Source organism: Amblyomma mixtum, chromosome 3 (assembly GCF_055824585.1).
Source record: "Amblyomma mixtum isolate Tamu chromosome 3, ASM5582458v1, whole genome shotgun sequence".
In the NCBI taxonomy this organism is placed as follows: domain Eukaryota; kingdom Metazoa; phylum Arthropoda; class Arachnida; order Ixodida; family Ixodidae; genus Amblyomma; species Amblyomma mixtum.
Genome location: NC_143014.1, coordinates 199,365,624 through 199,381,822, shown reverse-complemented (window position 1 = coordinate 199,381,822; position 16,199 = coordinate 199,365,624). Strand labels below are relative to the sequence as shown.

The 16,199-nt window shown below is 47.7% G+C and overlaps 1 protein-coding gene across 1 annotated transcript in view; it reads left to right on the top strand.

Moving 5' to 3' along the window:
• Positions 1-2,266: 2,266 nt before the first annotated feature.
• The window catches only part of LOC149353263 (O-acyltransferase like protein-like), a 52,788-nt gene continuing 38,855 nt past the window's right edge, over positions 2,267-16,199 (top strand). Inside the window, exon 1 of the mRNA XM_089577304.1 lies at positions 2,267-2,558. Coding sequence (XP_089433430.1) covers positions 2,267-2,558 — 292 coding nt within the window. The remainder of the gene's footprint in view (positions 2,559-16,199) is intronic.

The window sequence follows — 16,199 nt, the reverse complement described above, 5'->3', positions numbered from 1 at the left end:
CCTACAGCACGCAATACGAGTACACAACACAGAAGGAAACTTCATTAAGGGATTCATTACTCATTAGCCTCCTCCTTACCGCAGGCCTTACGGCTACAAAGGAAAGCTGGCAGCTTTCTCGAAAACTTGGGAAGTAGAGGGAAAAAAACTCGTCCTAGTCCCGAGGCGAATTTTTATTCAGCTACGAAGTTTCTGAGAAAGCAATTAGCTTTCCTGCCATATGCTGTGGTCATGTGGTTCCTAATGAGTAATTACTTCCTAACTGAAATCTCCACCTTAGCAGTTTGCCCTAAAAACATTAGAGGACTTGTTCGACACCGAAATAAAACAGAAAATTGTTAGAGCAACGGTTTGTGTAAGACATGAAGCAGACAATCGGAAGTTCATAGAGGTCCATGAGATAGGCCTTTGTCCTGCAGTAGGCTTACCCTGCATGGTTTATGGTGAAGACTACAGTAACGGAAGGAAGTGAATAACTACTTTAGTGACATAATAACTACGCAATTGGCCGTCTACAGGTAATGGTAAATCAAGACTGGCCTTGTATACGTGCCATGTGTGCGTTAGACAAGTGCTACACGACATGATAAAGCCTTTGCGGGTACAACCCCGCGATCAGGCTTATATAGGGTGGACGCTTGACAAAATATTCATTTTTTTTTCTTTCTGAGCTGCGGTGGGGGACGTTGCGTTGTAGAAGATTGGGCTCCTAAGGCAATGTAGCGTTGGAGCACTTTAACAATTCTTGCTGCGTGTTGCGCTTGAAGGATTTTAACAATGTGGTTCTTGAAAACAAACAGCTAGAGGTCTTCGTTATTCAAAACACGTTTCATGGCGTAGGTACTGGCAAGCAAGTTGTTGCTCTGATCCAAGAATAGAAAGTATCCGCACAGCGAGGAGCGTGGAAATATAGTGAAATAGCCGGGCGCCAACTGCGCATGCGCAGTGGTATGGCACTCCGGCTGTGCTGAAACCATTCTGGCTAAGGCCCGTGGGAAGCTTCTGGTCAAAACGATTGCCCTGTATGAAAGCACTACACCACTCTGTGAGAGTGTTATTGTTTTCAGCAGAGAAAATACCGATGGCGGAGGAGAATTAAGAAAGGCTGCTCTTCCCCATCGAATCACGACCGCAGCACTTGAGGTTCATGGTTATCGAACGCCATTTCGTGCGCACGGCGCTCTGTAAGACCAGCAGTAAATATAGCTGGGCAGAGATAAGCGAAAGCCCAACAAGCGCGCAGTAATCGGCAGAAGCGGGCCTGCCATTGTTGCCATAACAAGCGCGCAGATTTTTCTTTGTTTTTCTTTCCCCCTTACTAAAATGCAGTGGGAAAGATTTCACGCGGCGCGGCCGAGCTCTCCTTTCAGCCTTTCAGAGCGAAGTGGTCTTTTTCTGTTTCCTTTTTTTTTTCGCACGAGCGTGGAAAGGAAAGCAGAGCCAAGCCCCTTACAAAACCTATGCAGGATCGCATCCATCCCGCTCGTCCGCGTATCTTCAGCGCCAGCATGCTGCCGCAAACGAACGAGCGGAGAGGGCGTCAGACGAAACACAAAGTCACGCTCGTAGCAGACGGCGGTCGGCCCCGTATTCCAAAAACGACGCCAACCGACCAGCGCGCGCTCGCGTCCTGCCGGTCTCCTCTGTCTGCCGACTTGCGCCAGTCTGACCGCAGGGAGGAAAGTCAGCATCACGAGCTGTATAAAAACCTTCGTCTAAAACACCATTAGATAAAAATCATCTCCATGAAGCAGTCTCGGCTCGATCCCTCAGCCTCGTGAAGAGAGAGAGAAAATAAAAAAAACGCCGACATAGAGAAATGAAGCCCAATACAAAACCAAGTGCGTGCAGGCGGTTGCGTTGCAGTGCTGGAGACCAGCAAGAGCAACGGCAACATCGAGATGGACAGAAAATAAGCAGAGGAAAAAGAAAAGTTCGGGAGAAAAAAAAAAAGAAGAAAAGGTGGAACCTCCTCGCATCTTGTTCGGCACGGAGGAGGAAAAGGAACATTTTTCGAACCAGCGCGGCGCTGGTCGGGATAGCGGGCGAGAGAGCGGCGGGCCCCTCAGAGAAAGTACCTGCGCGGGGCGCGCGCGCGCGCGCGAGCGGGGAACCAGGTCAATAATTGGGGCCACGGAGGCCCAGATGCGGCGGCTCCTCTGCGCCCTGCCAGAGGCAGCTCCGGACGACCACGGAGCGCTTCGGGATCGCCCTCGGCAGCGAGCGCTCGGTGTGGTTCTTCGGGCAGGTCCCTCAGCGAGGCAGCATGGAGCGGCGTGCCGTCGTCTGCGCGTTCTTCGTCTTCCTGTGCTCCCTGGTGGCCGTCTGCCGGGGCGGCCACTCGCAGGGCCCCTTCCAGGGCCTCCAGGACGCCATGACCAATACATCGTGGGAAGACCAAGTGAACAAGTCCAAGGTCAACATCGACGCTGTAGCCAACGAGATCTTCCCGTACGTCGTGGAAGGCTCCTCGGAGCTTGATGTCTCAGTTGACTGCATGACGGCGCTACTGAAGACCTTCAAAGCCTTCCGGGACCTCAAGGGATGGGCCGTCAGGCGTGAGTAGACATTGCGCTGCGCGTGCTTCTGTGCTTAGTACGCAGCGGTTTCGATACAGCTAACCGCTGGTGTACTCGCGCACGTGGTAGCAATGAATGCGGCCATTGTTATGGATTTGCTGAGCCACAAGTGGAGAGTTCACGTGTCTCGTCAGTGATGCGCCTCTGCATGCTCTCAGTGCATCATAAAAGCAGTGAAGCTGCATTCGGGTGAAACGGACGCACTGAAACTTTGCTCTCATTTACGAGAACTTGAAATGGAATGCAAAATTGAACTCTGTCAGTTTTGATCAGTGCTTTCGCTGAACGTGGCCATCGTTTCATGGAAGCATTGATGAAGGCTGATATGCACGCTCTGCTATCTTTCGAGAAAAACACCGTACGGTTTTCAGGTTCATTCGAAGTGCCCACGGCATCGCCTAAACGCCTCAATGCATATCACTCAGTGAGTTGTTTTCACTGACATTAACTACTAATCAAAGCAAAGAAACGACTTTGAGGTACGACTTTGTTGCCAGCGGGAGCAAAGGCAGCATAATTATGTAACGCTCTGAGTGCCCCTTCGATATTTTGAGGTCATGCATTTCATCGGAGGGTTTAAAGACTCCCATGGTTGGATAAAATTTCACCTTTTCTCGCACCCCCCCCCCCCCCCCCCCCGCGTTTCGCTTTGTCCAAAATAAACAAAAGTACTCTCTTCACGATCGCTCAACGTATCCAGAAATAACCATTGCTTGGCCATGGCCACAGGCCTACCACTGGGCTGATTTCTCAAGTGAAGCGAGCTCAGTGATGTGGCTAGACGTATTTTTACGCGAGTTCTGAAATGCTGATTTTATGTCCACGCTGCCACCAGGTACCGTTATCACCGTGGTCTGATGGTGCCGCAAATACATTTGATTTTTTATGCGTACATGACAACGTGTCCGCGTCATAAGCTCACCTACATCCTCCTGTACACATAGTGATTGGTCTTGCTATGCTTGGTCAGCAGCAAATTAAGCAAAATCCGCAAAATTTCGTTGGTTTGCTGATGTAGATCTCTCCCTGAAACTATGTCGCCTCATATAGTCGATGTATCGTGCTTTCTTTTGCACATGTGAGCTTAACTGTACCCTCCATATATGCTAGCAGGATCATCTTAATGTTTTTAATATTAAACCTTTCATAAATGCAACATTTTCAACAGCCCACATTATTGCTGTTGTTGTTGTTGTTGTTGCTATAAAGGGAATTGCGAATTGAATCCTTTCAAATACGCTTGCGAGCCTGTTTACGGAGTGCTGCATTTGTCTTGCTTATTGCACCTGCTTTTGGATGTTATTCTATGAAATATTTTTCTGCACTTAACATCCACGGCACTACATTAGTCTACTTTCGAAAGTTGTCGTCTAGCAATATAAGAACTGGCTAGTAGGCACAAAGCAGCGAACTCTTAAGGTGCAATTCCACGGACTCATCCGAGGCGCATGAGCGCAGCGCCTACGCGTCCAGCGCCGCGCCGCGACAAGCGTCGGAAAACATACGCAACTAGATGGTCTGCCGCCTCCTGTCGCTGGTACTCGCGCTCAGCTCAAAACAGCGTAGAAAACGGCGCGGAGGGCCGTGCCGGATGCCGAGAGAAGTGCGTTATCTCATTGGTGTACACGAACCGCAAACCTGCGAGCCACTTTCGGCGCCGGCGTGAGCGCAGCGCCAGTGTGGCGCAAATATCTGACATGGGGAGATATTCGCCAAGCGCCAGCGCCAGCTCGCGTCTGCGCCTCGCGCATGCTCAGACCGGCTCCGGCGTACGCTGGTACGCGTAGGCGCTGCGCTCATGCGCCTCGGATGGGTCCATGGAGTTGCGCCTTTAGAAAAGAGGAAGAAGGGCAATCCGCCTGTCTTATCAACTGGTAAAATCCGCCATGTTTGCTGAGTGGCTAAGGTGTTCTGCGGTGGAGCGTGAAGAAGCTTACGGTAATCGAATCCCAGCCGACCTGGCCGCATTTCGATGGAGGCGAAATGGAAGAACACGGGTTTGCTGTGCGATGCCAGCGCACGTTAAATAATCCCCAGTTATCGAATTACTCCGCAGCCCTCCACTAAGGCGTCTCCCATAGCGTACGTGCGGTTTTGGGAAGTGTATCCCCACATATTCTTCTAACTCACCTGGCGCTGAATGCGAGCCGACGAGAGAAAAAACCAGCAGGACGCCCGTAACCAATGAGCAAGCATTTTGTGCTTCTTGCTTAGGACGGGAACAGTAAGTTCCAAAACACTTTTTTTTGGGGGGGTAACTAGATTACAGCAGAAAAAATTGATATACTATGGAGGTATTCGCTTTATATGGGCAAGAAAGGTAAGCCAAAAGGCTCATTTTAAATAATCACTGTCGACAACTTCCTTCTTCAATGGGAATTGCGCAGTCCGAGACAATTCACTATCCACATTCGGACCCAAAGCTTTGTACTTTAGGTAAGTACATTTGCAGCTTTAAGAAAGCACATTAAATAATGGAGAGTGAATAATAAGCTTAAATTTGCGCTCTTTGGCATCATAGCCCAAAGCGTACCTTCAGTATGCCTGTTTCAACAGATTTAATCCCATGTGTGCCAATTCGGCCCGAGACATTCACATTTCTTAACCCACGCGCCGAAAGCGACAACATATTTCGGCACGAAGTAAATAGTTGCTTTTCGGTCGAAGATTACCTCCCGTAAATTTACACTAGTATCGGTATCAAGCCCGCCAGGTGGCGCTGAAAGGCAGTATGCGTTCCTTGCGGGAGCATTTATAGGAACACTAGTATGCGTTGATACATTTTTCATCGTGGTCAACAGGTATTATTGTCAAAATTAAGTCAGAGCCACATTCCTCTTATGAACATTGAAGTGTGTTATAAAAGAGAGCCGCGTTTTTTTCTTTATTCACTTTTCTTTTTCGAAGTAAAAGAGCTACGCTATACCAAGCGAAAAGGGTTGATCCCAGTTAGGAATTAGGCATGCCCTGAAAATTCTGTTGAGCTAATATGACGGATTATAGTTGTCGCATTTTGCTGCAGTAATAGGCAGGGCTTATGATCCTTGAAGTTGCATATTTTTAGTATAGAGCGGGAAAAACGTTAACCAGCATGGGTAAAAAAAAGAATCAGGTAAACGACGAAAGAGGACCACCTGCACGCTTGAAAGTTCTGGGAAGACGCGATTCTGGGAAGACGCGTCCGCAACCAGGAGCGCACTTGCCTTCCATGCTACAAGGCGACACGCGCCCGGCCCTTCGATATACATAACATCGTTTCCGCTTTCCCTGATAGGGAAGTTAGCTTTCCTGTGTCGCTGTACCGCCGCACTTGGGACTGCAGTGGCCGCAATAAAAGAGAAGAGTGGACACGTCAGCATTTCACCACTGTACATGATGTCATCGCGGGAACTACACACTGACATCCATTACGTCATAAACACTCCTTGAGAAAATGGCGCCGGTGCCGTCATGTCAGCAGACGCAAATGCGGGAAAGCTGACTTAACTAATGAAAGGCAGTGCGTAGGATGCCTAAAAATGAGCGTGAGTACTTCACACAATGTTCATTCGGTCATAGCTAACAGCCGTTCGCGAGTGTACAGCATGCCTGCGCTATGCATGCGAAAAGTCGCATAAATGTTTATTTAAGCTCGCCAAGCACTCTTCGAGATTTCACGAAGCCAGGAATGTACGAGTCTACGCATGTAATGAATAGTATGGTCCGTTCAACGCCTAAAACCTCGTTCCGTTCCACGATCATTTCATGTAGCGCTAAGAGTATAGCAGAACAAATTCTGAGGAACGTTGTAATCTCCTTGTCTACATCCATCCAAGAAGTGGAAATAAACGTTTCCTTTATCTTTAGAATAACGCGCCTAGTACCGGACATGATGACACTAAGCAAGCAGAATAAATTTCGCCCATTTAGTATAATTATTTTTTCTTAGACTGGTGACTTGGATACGTCAGCCGTATAAGGTTTCATTCAGCACGTGTGTTGGCAGTATCCTGTGGAGCCTCGCGGATGTCAACAGCATCGAAATTTTTTGCACTTGACCCCGTTGAGGGCATTTACTCCAGCAACGAACGGGCATGCTAAAGACGCTTCCGGCCTCCGGCATGCGGTCATAGAAATGGTGGGCTTAGATTCCCGCAATAAAACTTGGCATGTGGGATGCAAACAGAACTTGTTTAGTTTCCTTTCTTTAATCGTTTAGAAGTCATATATATCAGTGTTATTACCATTGTGTCTGCAGTCCGTCTTGCCTGGTAGATTTCAATTAGGCACTTAACCACACCAACCACGCAACCGACTGTTGTCAGACGCAGAGCACTGTTACACAGGATACATTACTCAAATAATATTTAGCGTAACCACCGGCAGTTACTGAAATCTCAAGCCAAAAAGTGTAGTGTGACACGGTGTAATTGCGGGTTCGATCCCGGCGGCGGCGGTCGAATTTCGATGAAGGCGAAATTCTAGAGGCCCGTGTACTGTGCGATGTCAGTGCACGGCAAAGAACCCCAGGTGGTCGAAATTTCCGGAGCCCTCACTACTGCATCCCTCATAGCCTGAGTCGTTTTGGCATATTAAACCCCATAAACCAAACCAAACCATTTCGTAATTATTACTACTCCCTGCGGCCATTTGCAGCCCGCTGAGATATCAGAACGGCGAGAGCTACCAGTGGGGCTTGCTGACCAAAGACAAACATCACAAAGCTTTTATCATGTAAGGTTGATTAGTAATTAGCGATAACCGGACGTTGGTTTATAATTTATTCATGTTTGAGATGGGGGCAAACAAAATATTTTTCATTGTTTACTCTGGCTATGTACATTTGCCAGCGTAAAAAAAAATGTTTATTGCTTGAGTTGCTAGTTTTCTATGATCACTCAGCTTGAATATTGAAGCCTTCCCTTGAATCTGAAAGATATTTTGATACATGGCGCAGTTAAACTACTGTATACAACCCAAGAGTACAACGGTATTCCGTATCAAGAGTAAATTGCCTAGACGTGCAAGCATAATCAATTACCGTTAGTTCCTTGTACGCCCGTGAAGTTTCGTTTCGCTGAACTGTGTCTCCAAAAGTGACCATAGTGCCAGAAGACGACCGAAAAATGACAAACAGGAGCCAGACCAGAACCGCGGATGAAAGGGCAATATCCATGTGATAGCAAATGCAAGAATGCGTAGTTCCCACTTCTTGTCAGAATAAGGCGCTCAGTGGCTGCTGAGTTTACAAAATTACCGCCCTACGGGAAGCTACTTCGTCTGGAAGCGCTGAAACAGCCTATGCTGCCAGACATGGAGTTGCTCACGAACTCTTCCCGAGATCCAGCGGCCCATGTCTCACACGTAGCTCCGATTAGGCGTTCACCGCAGAGATGCCGCAGAATTTAGAGTGGAAAGAGCGCCGCAGCCAGCTGCAAACCGACGTCGGGAGCGCTTCGCAACCCGTCGGATCGGTCACGTGAGCCGAAAATTACGCGTGAGACCTGCAACAGGACGGCTGGACCAACGCGCGGATTGTAATAAGCAAGCACGAGGCAAGACGGAGAGGAAGATGTAGGACACACATAGCTAAAAGCAAAAAAAAAAAAAAAAATATAGCTCCGAAGGCGCGTCCATGTCTGCTGGGTTCGACGTGTTCACGCGGACACCTTAATCACAAGGCGACGTGAGCAGCCGTGGCCATCTCGTTACGCACAAGGCGTCTCCATTACGATCGTCTTTCCTGCAGAAGCTATAGATGAGATCGGCACCCAGAAAGAAAAATGAATTAGACATGAAGCTTCAAGGATGAGCGCCTTTGAATTGAGCCTGTGATACCGCTGCTCGGTACTTACTGGACCCTTTCTTTTTTTTTTTATTGACGCTACCTGACGTGTTTTGCGCGCACTTAACAAGGCCGCCTTGTAGTTTAGCCTACTTTTAGACTGGCAAACATCGACAATTATAAGTATTTTTGTGGTGAACAGTCTACTCTTCAAACGACGAATTTCCAAAGGCAATCATTGGCGGTTTCTGAAATGCATGTACAGCTCTCTTAGCATGCTGGTCACAAGCTAGTAGTACTATAATGCCGCCAACAAATAAGTTTTTTTTTTTTATGTTCATTATTTACTCGCGCTGGAAAGCACCCTTATCACTTTGTATTTGGAACTCGAGACGCGACCAGAGCGCATTGGAACGATCACTATAGTGCGCGGCAGTTTCTACGACATTCGAGATCATTGTCCACGGTTCAGGCACCTTGTGTCGAAAGTTCGTTGCCGCCTATAATTAAGGTTCCTTTCAGCTGCCGAGTTGCTTTCAGTTTGCAGGCTCAAATTTGCACAAATAAACAGTTTTCCGAGTTTTACGGAAATCAGCCTGCTTCCCTTCTGAACGGTTTGCCACCACAACTACGTGACAATAACAGTGAACTCTCACGGCTGCACAAAGGTCTTATTTTCCTGCTGTTTCCAAAGCTGCTTCAGAACGTCTGATAGAGGATAGGATCAGGATAAATAGCGAAAGGCTCCTACACGTTAGCGAAACGTGCAAGCTAAACTTTAATACCGTGGGCAGGCCTTCGCGGTAAACTTTATTAAAAAATAATAAAATGGAGTCTTCTCCAATTCTACCTTATTCGTTGATCTTCGCGGACGAAATAACGTGCGTTATGTACTTTCTTCAGAGAGAAGAGTTTTATGCCACATCAATGCAACTTAAGATGCTTCCGAGTTTGCCCTTGGATGGCGCGAACGGGAGGCGTTTCAGCTCAGCAAAATGTCAAGTGGGGTAGAGGTTGCATATTTGTACCGCGTGCTAGTTTCAAAACGCCGGTCTCACTGAAATCTGTCCGATCCTCACAACGGTTCAAGTTGGGTGCTTTGAAGCAAAACACCTTTATAGAGTTCAGCGACGGTATTTCGTGTATGGAACGGGCCGTCCTTGGTGCGCGAGCGGCAACTTTTCAGTGGCAGCGTGGAATTCTTTTTCGGGCCGCGTGGGCTTCAAGGGAGAAATATCATTTTTTTTCGCCGAGCTGCCGCGTCTTGAAAAGTTATTATCAGCCATTATGTTGTTTTTTTACTCGCGTAGAATTTTTTTTTTTTTTCAAGCATAAAAAAAGGACAATGCAGACACTTTTTGAATGTCGAACGAAGTCATACCGGCGGGCGCTAAGTCGCAGTTCCTCCTGTATAAGTCTGCCCTGTCTCTGCCGCTTTCCTGCATCGTCTGCGCCGAAAACTGGGTTAAGTGCGACACGGTCTGCTGGCCAGCAGTAATGCCCGCCGGCGTTGGGCCGCCGACAGCAGCCTCGCTTCACCCGCTTGCTTCTTCTCCAAGTGAACGCTCTCTTCATTTGAGATAAATCGAGTTTTCGTCGATGAAACTACAAAAAAAGCACGTTAAGTCAGCATAGAACCTCCGAGGACAGACAACTATTGAAGTGCCTGCGACAAGTGCGTTGACACTTGGAGCTCACTTCACCGAGTGGGGAGTTGAAAAAAAAAATGTTTTTTTCCTTCCTTCTTCACCCCGCGCCGACTCTAAAAACGCTATTTTCTTCTTGTCATTTCTTTTCATTCCCCGTTTCATCTGTGTGGCATGCTATATAAAAGCATAAGCCATTTTTCCTTGCAAACACGTGCGATGTCAACAGTGCTTGAGTACTTAGGTGAAGGTAGGCTACTGACGTTGGGAGCTTAATTTTTTTTTTCGGGGGGGGGGGGGGGGGGGGGGGGGTTGTTGTTCAGTAATTTCCAAATTCAGCAGGGAGCTTACGTGACCTCGAAGGTCTTTCAGCAAAGGCGCCTCTTTTCACCAAAGGAGCGACTTCTCAAAGGGGTAGCGACGCAGCTACACAGTGCAACTCAAAGGTAGAACAGTTGCTGAAGCTTAACACCCGCTGCTGTGCAAGACGTGGCTGAAGTTAGTGTTTTAAAATCAGAACAGGGCATTTTATTCGTACGTAGAGCTCAGAAAATTTTTTTGTTCTTACTGCTCCCTTAAAAGAACTACAACAGCTACTCTTATCAACAGCAGCAGGTTCTGTGTATTGTCTTGGCCACGAGGGCCACTCGGTGTTGCTGCAACAATTTCACTTTCTTGAAATAGGGGCGTAAAATATAAACTCTTGGGCAGAAAGCAACACCAGACAAATCTTTCGTAATTTTTGAAAATTTTTTCAAATAATGTTAGCTGCATAAATTTTTTTCTTTGCTTTACCGTTTTGACGCCGGACCGCACTGCGATCGCAGGCTCTCGAAGAGCGCGACTTTGGGCTCTATAAAGGTCTCGGACTGGCGCCTTCGCCTCCAAGGCCCTTAGCGGCAAAGGCCCAACATTTGTGCCCTGCATCTGCACTCCTTACGTCTTTGAACATAAGAACCTGATTCGCAAAGGCCTTTGCGGTGCCCGTGTGACAGGGGTACAAGGCTAAAGCAGCAAAGTGAAGTACAACAACCCTTCCTGTCAAGAAATAAAGTCATCACTCCGAAAAACTGATCTCGCCGATTTCGTATTGAAGGTTCACTAAAGAGGAATCTGAACTCGTCTTTTTACCGCGGGAACTCGCTCAGTGGTTATGGCGCTCGGCTGCTGACCCAAAAGACGTGGGTTCGATCCCGGCCGTGGTGGTCGCATTTCGATGGAGGCAAAATTCTAGAGGCCCGTGTACTGTGCGATGTCAGTGCAAGTTAAGGAACCCCAGGTGGTCGAAATTTCCGGAGTCCTTCACTATGGTGTCCCTCATAGCCTGAGTCACTTTGGGACGTTAAACCCCCACAAACCATAAACAAACTTCAATTCCTGAAAAGCAGTGGAAAGTCCGAAATAGAATCTTTCTTTTTGTTTCCACATCTTGGCACTCTGGAAATCTTTCATCTCGCTAGTGGGCCTCCGAATTCCTTACGTGACTTCGGCACTTCTCCGAGGGTGCAAGAAAAGGTGTCATTAACAGAGCAGGGGCGATCATAGAGCTTCTTCTTTTTCTTTTACTTAGTTCCTTAAAAGTCAAAACACCGCAGTTGACTGGGCAACGGGGAGTTGACTCAAAACAGTTAACCGTTTTAGCCGTGCTGTTAGAACAGATTTATTCTTGTCCATTGTGTTTGGCTGATTCCTGAGGTAGAAGTAGCTTTCTGGCAGCCAAAATGCTGCAATAAAAATTCATGTCAGCGCTGACAAACTACTCCGTAGGAAAGCTGCACGAGGGGAGGATGTCTCGTTTCCCAAAGGTATGCTGTGGTTATAAGGCGCAGGTGATTAGGCTAGTTGGTGCAAACTGCCAACTAAAAAATGCAGGTCATGTTCTACAAGACCAAGATTTGAATGCGCTGTAGCAAGCAGTTGACCACGCTAACGACTGGTTGGCTTTTTTTTTTTTTTCAAACCACTGCAAACACTTTTGTCGGCCATTGCGAGCACCTTCTTTTATTCGCTCTTAACTTCTGCTGAACCACTGCCACCACCGTCTTGCTCACACCGCATCATTCTTCTTCTTTTGCTGTTTTTACTCGCAACAATGGCGTGTTTAAGACACTGTCTAAAACTCTCTAAGGAATTTCCCATTTTGCCTGGTCCATGTTTGGTGCAAGGCCGATAAAACTGGCCGACGCAGGGAGGTTTAGTAGGCATGTGCTCGGCAGATGACGTCAACGGAGGCGGAGTTTGTAGACGTCATCCACCTTCTGTTTGCTCACGCTACTTAGGATGACGTCATGGAAAGTTCCGCCACCACTGATGCTGCTTTGCGGCACAGACTTTGCTCACCTCTGTCCAACAAGTAACACGGCACTCGTCGTGGCAACTTTTTCTCGTATCTTCTGTTGTTGTTTTTTTCTTACGTAGAAGGACCACACACAAATCACTGAAATAACTCACCGATGCCGGTAAAGCTAGCGGATTAGAAAACAACATAAAACATAGGAACGCCTTTGCACTTTGCCTCTCTTTCTGCCATGGTTTCTTGATCCATTTTTTTTTTTTTGATGATCATAGGGAATACGAAAAGTGGAGAACTCGGATTGATCGACCCACATCAAGTTCCTCCATATGTGCCTAAATCTCAGCACGTGTTCAAGCGCGCATTTCGCGCTGGTGCGGCCATCAGTGCGCCGTTGCTGCTGAGTCACGGTGGCAGCTAGTTGCGCAGTGAAAGCACCTGCCAGCCTTCAATAGGCAAGGTGCGTTTCCGAAGGGAACGCAAATAACCATGGGAAAATCGTCTGCTAGCTACTTCCGGTTCCAAATTTCTCCCACACGCTGGCTTTTGCATTTCAATTGCAGTGCATGCCAGCATCGTTTATTCCCTCATTTTACGGCATCGCTTATTGCACAGTAACACAGTAAAATAGCGCGTGCTGCGTGTGAACGCGTCCTGAAAGCGGAAATTGACAGTAACGTAAGGTAGGAGCGTTTTGCCGTGGTAATAATATGCCAGCGTAGGCGGGCTGTTCTGCGTATGCACAGCAGTCAGTTGCATGTGCGGTTGAACTAATTTAACGGGTCGGCCATAGTATATTTGTTTTTTCGTCGCGCTACGAAGGCAGCGATGAGCAGAAACGTGCTCAGTTTTTAGTACACGATATAGGTATTTTCCGCACAGCATGTAAAAGCTGCCAGTGGGCTCGCAGACTATCCATACATGCAACTGTGCGCATATTGCGTCTCAACACATCGCACTGCATACGCATATAAAGACTCCTATCATTTACATTATTTTAATTGATTGCATTTCGCGCCAAAACACACGACGTAGCAGAGCAGAGTTGACGTCGCGTTGGTCTTGCGATGATGCAATACTATCGGCGGTGTTGCAGTGCAAATAAATTAATGTAAGAAATGATATCAACACATCAACTGCCATGAAGCAGGCGAGCAGGGGGAGAAATTTGGAACCGGAAGTAGCAGTAGCAGACGACTTTCCCATGAGCCTCTGCGCTAAATCTGGAAACGCACCTCACCCATTGCCATGTAGCTGGAAGGAAATGCTGACTCACGCAGTGAGGCTTCAACGCTCCATTATTTTGCTGATTGCTTCAGTTTGTATCCAATGCATTAAAGGGACATAGAAACGCCTTGACGAATATTCAGTGGTTAATTTTCATGTCTTCCAAATCGTAGTTTAGATAGGGCTGTTGTATGGGGGTGAAATATCCCTCTCAAAGTACAGTCAATCATTTTCACTGCTGATTATTACACATGCAGTATTTTCAAACCTGCAAGTGCGTAAATTAAGACATCCAGATTTATTCTCAATGGTCATCTTCCTTGTACCGATACCGCCCCTCACAGACACTAAGAACACAAGACTAACACAAAGAACGTACTAGTACAAACGAAGCGCGTCGCTCACTTCGTTCGTCTTCCGCTTTTTCTGTTAGTCTTGTATCTTAGTATCTGTGAGCTAGGCGTGGTGTCTGTAGAATCAACCACTAATTCGCCCACGTTATTGCCATGTTGGCCTTTTTGCTGTCGTGCCGCCTCTCATCGTAGTAAGAAGCCTGGTTTCCGCGACACTGGCAAGCGCGAATGCGCTCGCGGAGGCACAAGTCCATGTAGAAAAATTCATTGAAATCCGCTCTTTATGTGCATTGCCTCAGCGTTATCACGGCGGCCTAGACGGAGGCTGATCTGGTCGCCACTGACTACCATAAAGCAGGTTACTCGAGCCTTCCGAAAAGTATTTAGCGAGCTTTGCCTGTGCAAAACGACGGCCGCGCTGCCTTGTGCTGCTGGAAACGCCTAGCCGCCGTACTGGGCCAGGCGGATCGAAATAGGAGCTCTGCAAGCTTCCCTGTGCGCAACTCTGAACGGTACTGGCGCTCCCAGACAATGTAGCGAGAAGTTCCGAAGTTCACATAGTACGCATTTAATTTCTCGGTTCCGCTAGACGTTTATAATTTTTTTTTTTGTGGCGACATTGCTAATGAGACGCCCTGCCGTCTCTAAGTCATTCGTTGTGATCGAAAGGAGTGTTTCAGGGCTAGTTAACATACGTGGCATATGCGACTGGCAAGAACTGGTCTCGGCACAGAATCGCTCTGACAAAGTTTTTGCCCTTTTTTCACGAGAGAGAGCGAGAGATTTTAATGAATAAAGGAGAGATTCATGAGCATGATGAACAGCAGGTAATAGATTTATTTCATCTTTTTCTTTCTTTCTCCAGAACGCATTTCCAGCAACGGAAAAAGAGTAGGGAACAAAAGAAACAAAGGGCCCGCTGGCAATAAAGAAATCTCAGAGAAAGCTTACAGCGAGCGCAGTTGCAAGCAACGGGGCTAACGACCCGAACGAAGTCAGGTATCCGTGTCATGCGGGCGGCAGGAGAGTTAACGGCCGCGCGCATGCTCGTTGAACATAGGCCGATGCATCCTTCTGGAGGAGAGGTCGTGTGGTACTTGCTCAATGCGACACATATAAACATCTATTAAGAAAAGAATACGCCAAAGGAACGTGTTTCCAAGTCATCGTGTACGTAGAAGCATACCATGACGCTTTTGCTGCCTCTCCTCTTTCTACGGCTAAAGCTGAATCTTGGAATTCGGTGATCAATGGCCGAAATTGATAGGCATGTTCACTGCTGAGTAAATTAGGTTTGATTTGCCCAAGATGCTAACAGGCAAATAAACGCGTGGGTTTGAGAAGCGTAAAGTTAATTTATTTTTCAATACGGCAAGTAGGTACATGGGCGAGCGAATTAGGAACGCGCGTATGCCTTTTCCGCATTCAACCGACCTTTCTCTAAAGTAGTTTCGGCCAGTCCGGTTCAGCATCCTTGGCGAGAGGCACAACAAGCAGAAAATACGAAGAGGCGCAGGAAGACAGACAGCCACATGTGCTCGTGTCTGTTTCTCTACGTGCGTCCCTTCGTCCTTGTTGTGCCTTTTCTCTCTCTCTCTTTCGTTGGAGAAGCTTCACAGGCACCGCCTTGTCTTAAATATCCAAGCGTAGCCAAAAGGACAGCCCAACAAACTGCACGCGCGGCTGCCCGTACGTAATGTAAGGGCGCCCTGCACGAAACAATCCTGCGAAAGCGTCTACGCGAAACTCTTAAGAACAACCGCGGGGGCACAATGTCTACTCTAAGTGCACCCAAGCGTGTGTCTCCAGCGAAAAAAAAAACCGTGAAAAATTACCTCATCCCGAGCAGGCGGTGGCCAGCCGATGTTATTTCGACATGCACGAGCAGAAAGGTCTCGCTCTGAAACGCACGAGGCAACGGGTGAAATGAATGGCATTGGAAAGGTTGATAGTTCAGTTTGAATGACGTGATTCAAACGACGAGCATGCCCCCGCGGTAGCTCAGTGGTTATGGAGCCCGGCTGCTGACCCGTAAGACGCGGGTTCGATCCCGGCCTCAGCGGTCGAATTTCTATGGAGGCGAAATTCTAGAAGTCCGTGTACTGTGCGATGTCATTGCACGGCAAAGAACCCCAGGTGGACGAAATTTCCGGAGCCCTTCACTACGGCGTCCCTTATAGCCTGAGTCGCTTCGGGGCGTTAAACCCCCATGAACCATAAACCAATAAAATGACGAGCAGGATTCGCCTATTTCGCAAAAGGGTCAGAATGGCCTCAGTTGAGGACACGGGTTCAAACAACCAGTCGGGAGGATTAGAAAGGAGAAGAAAAAAAAGA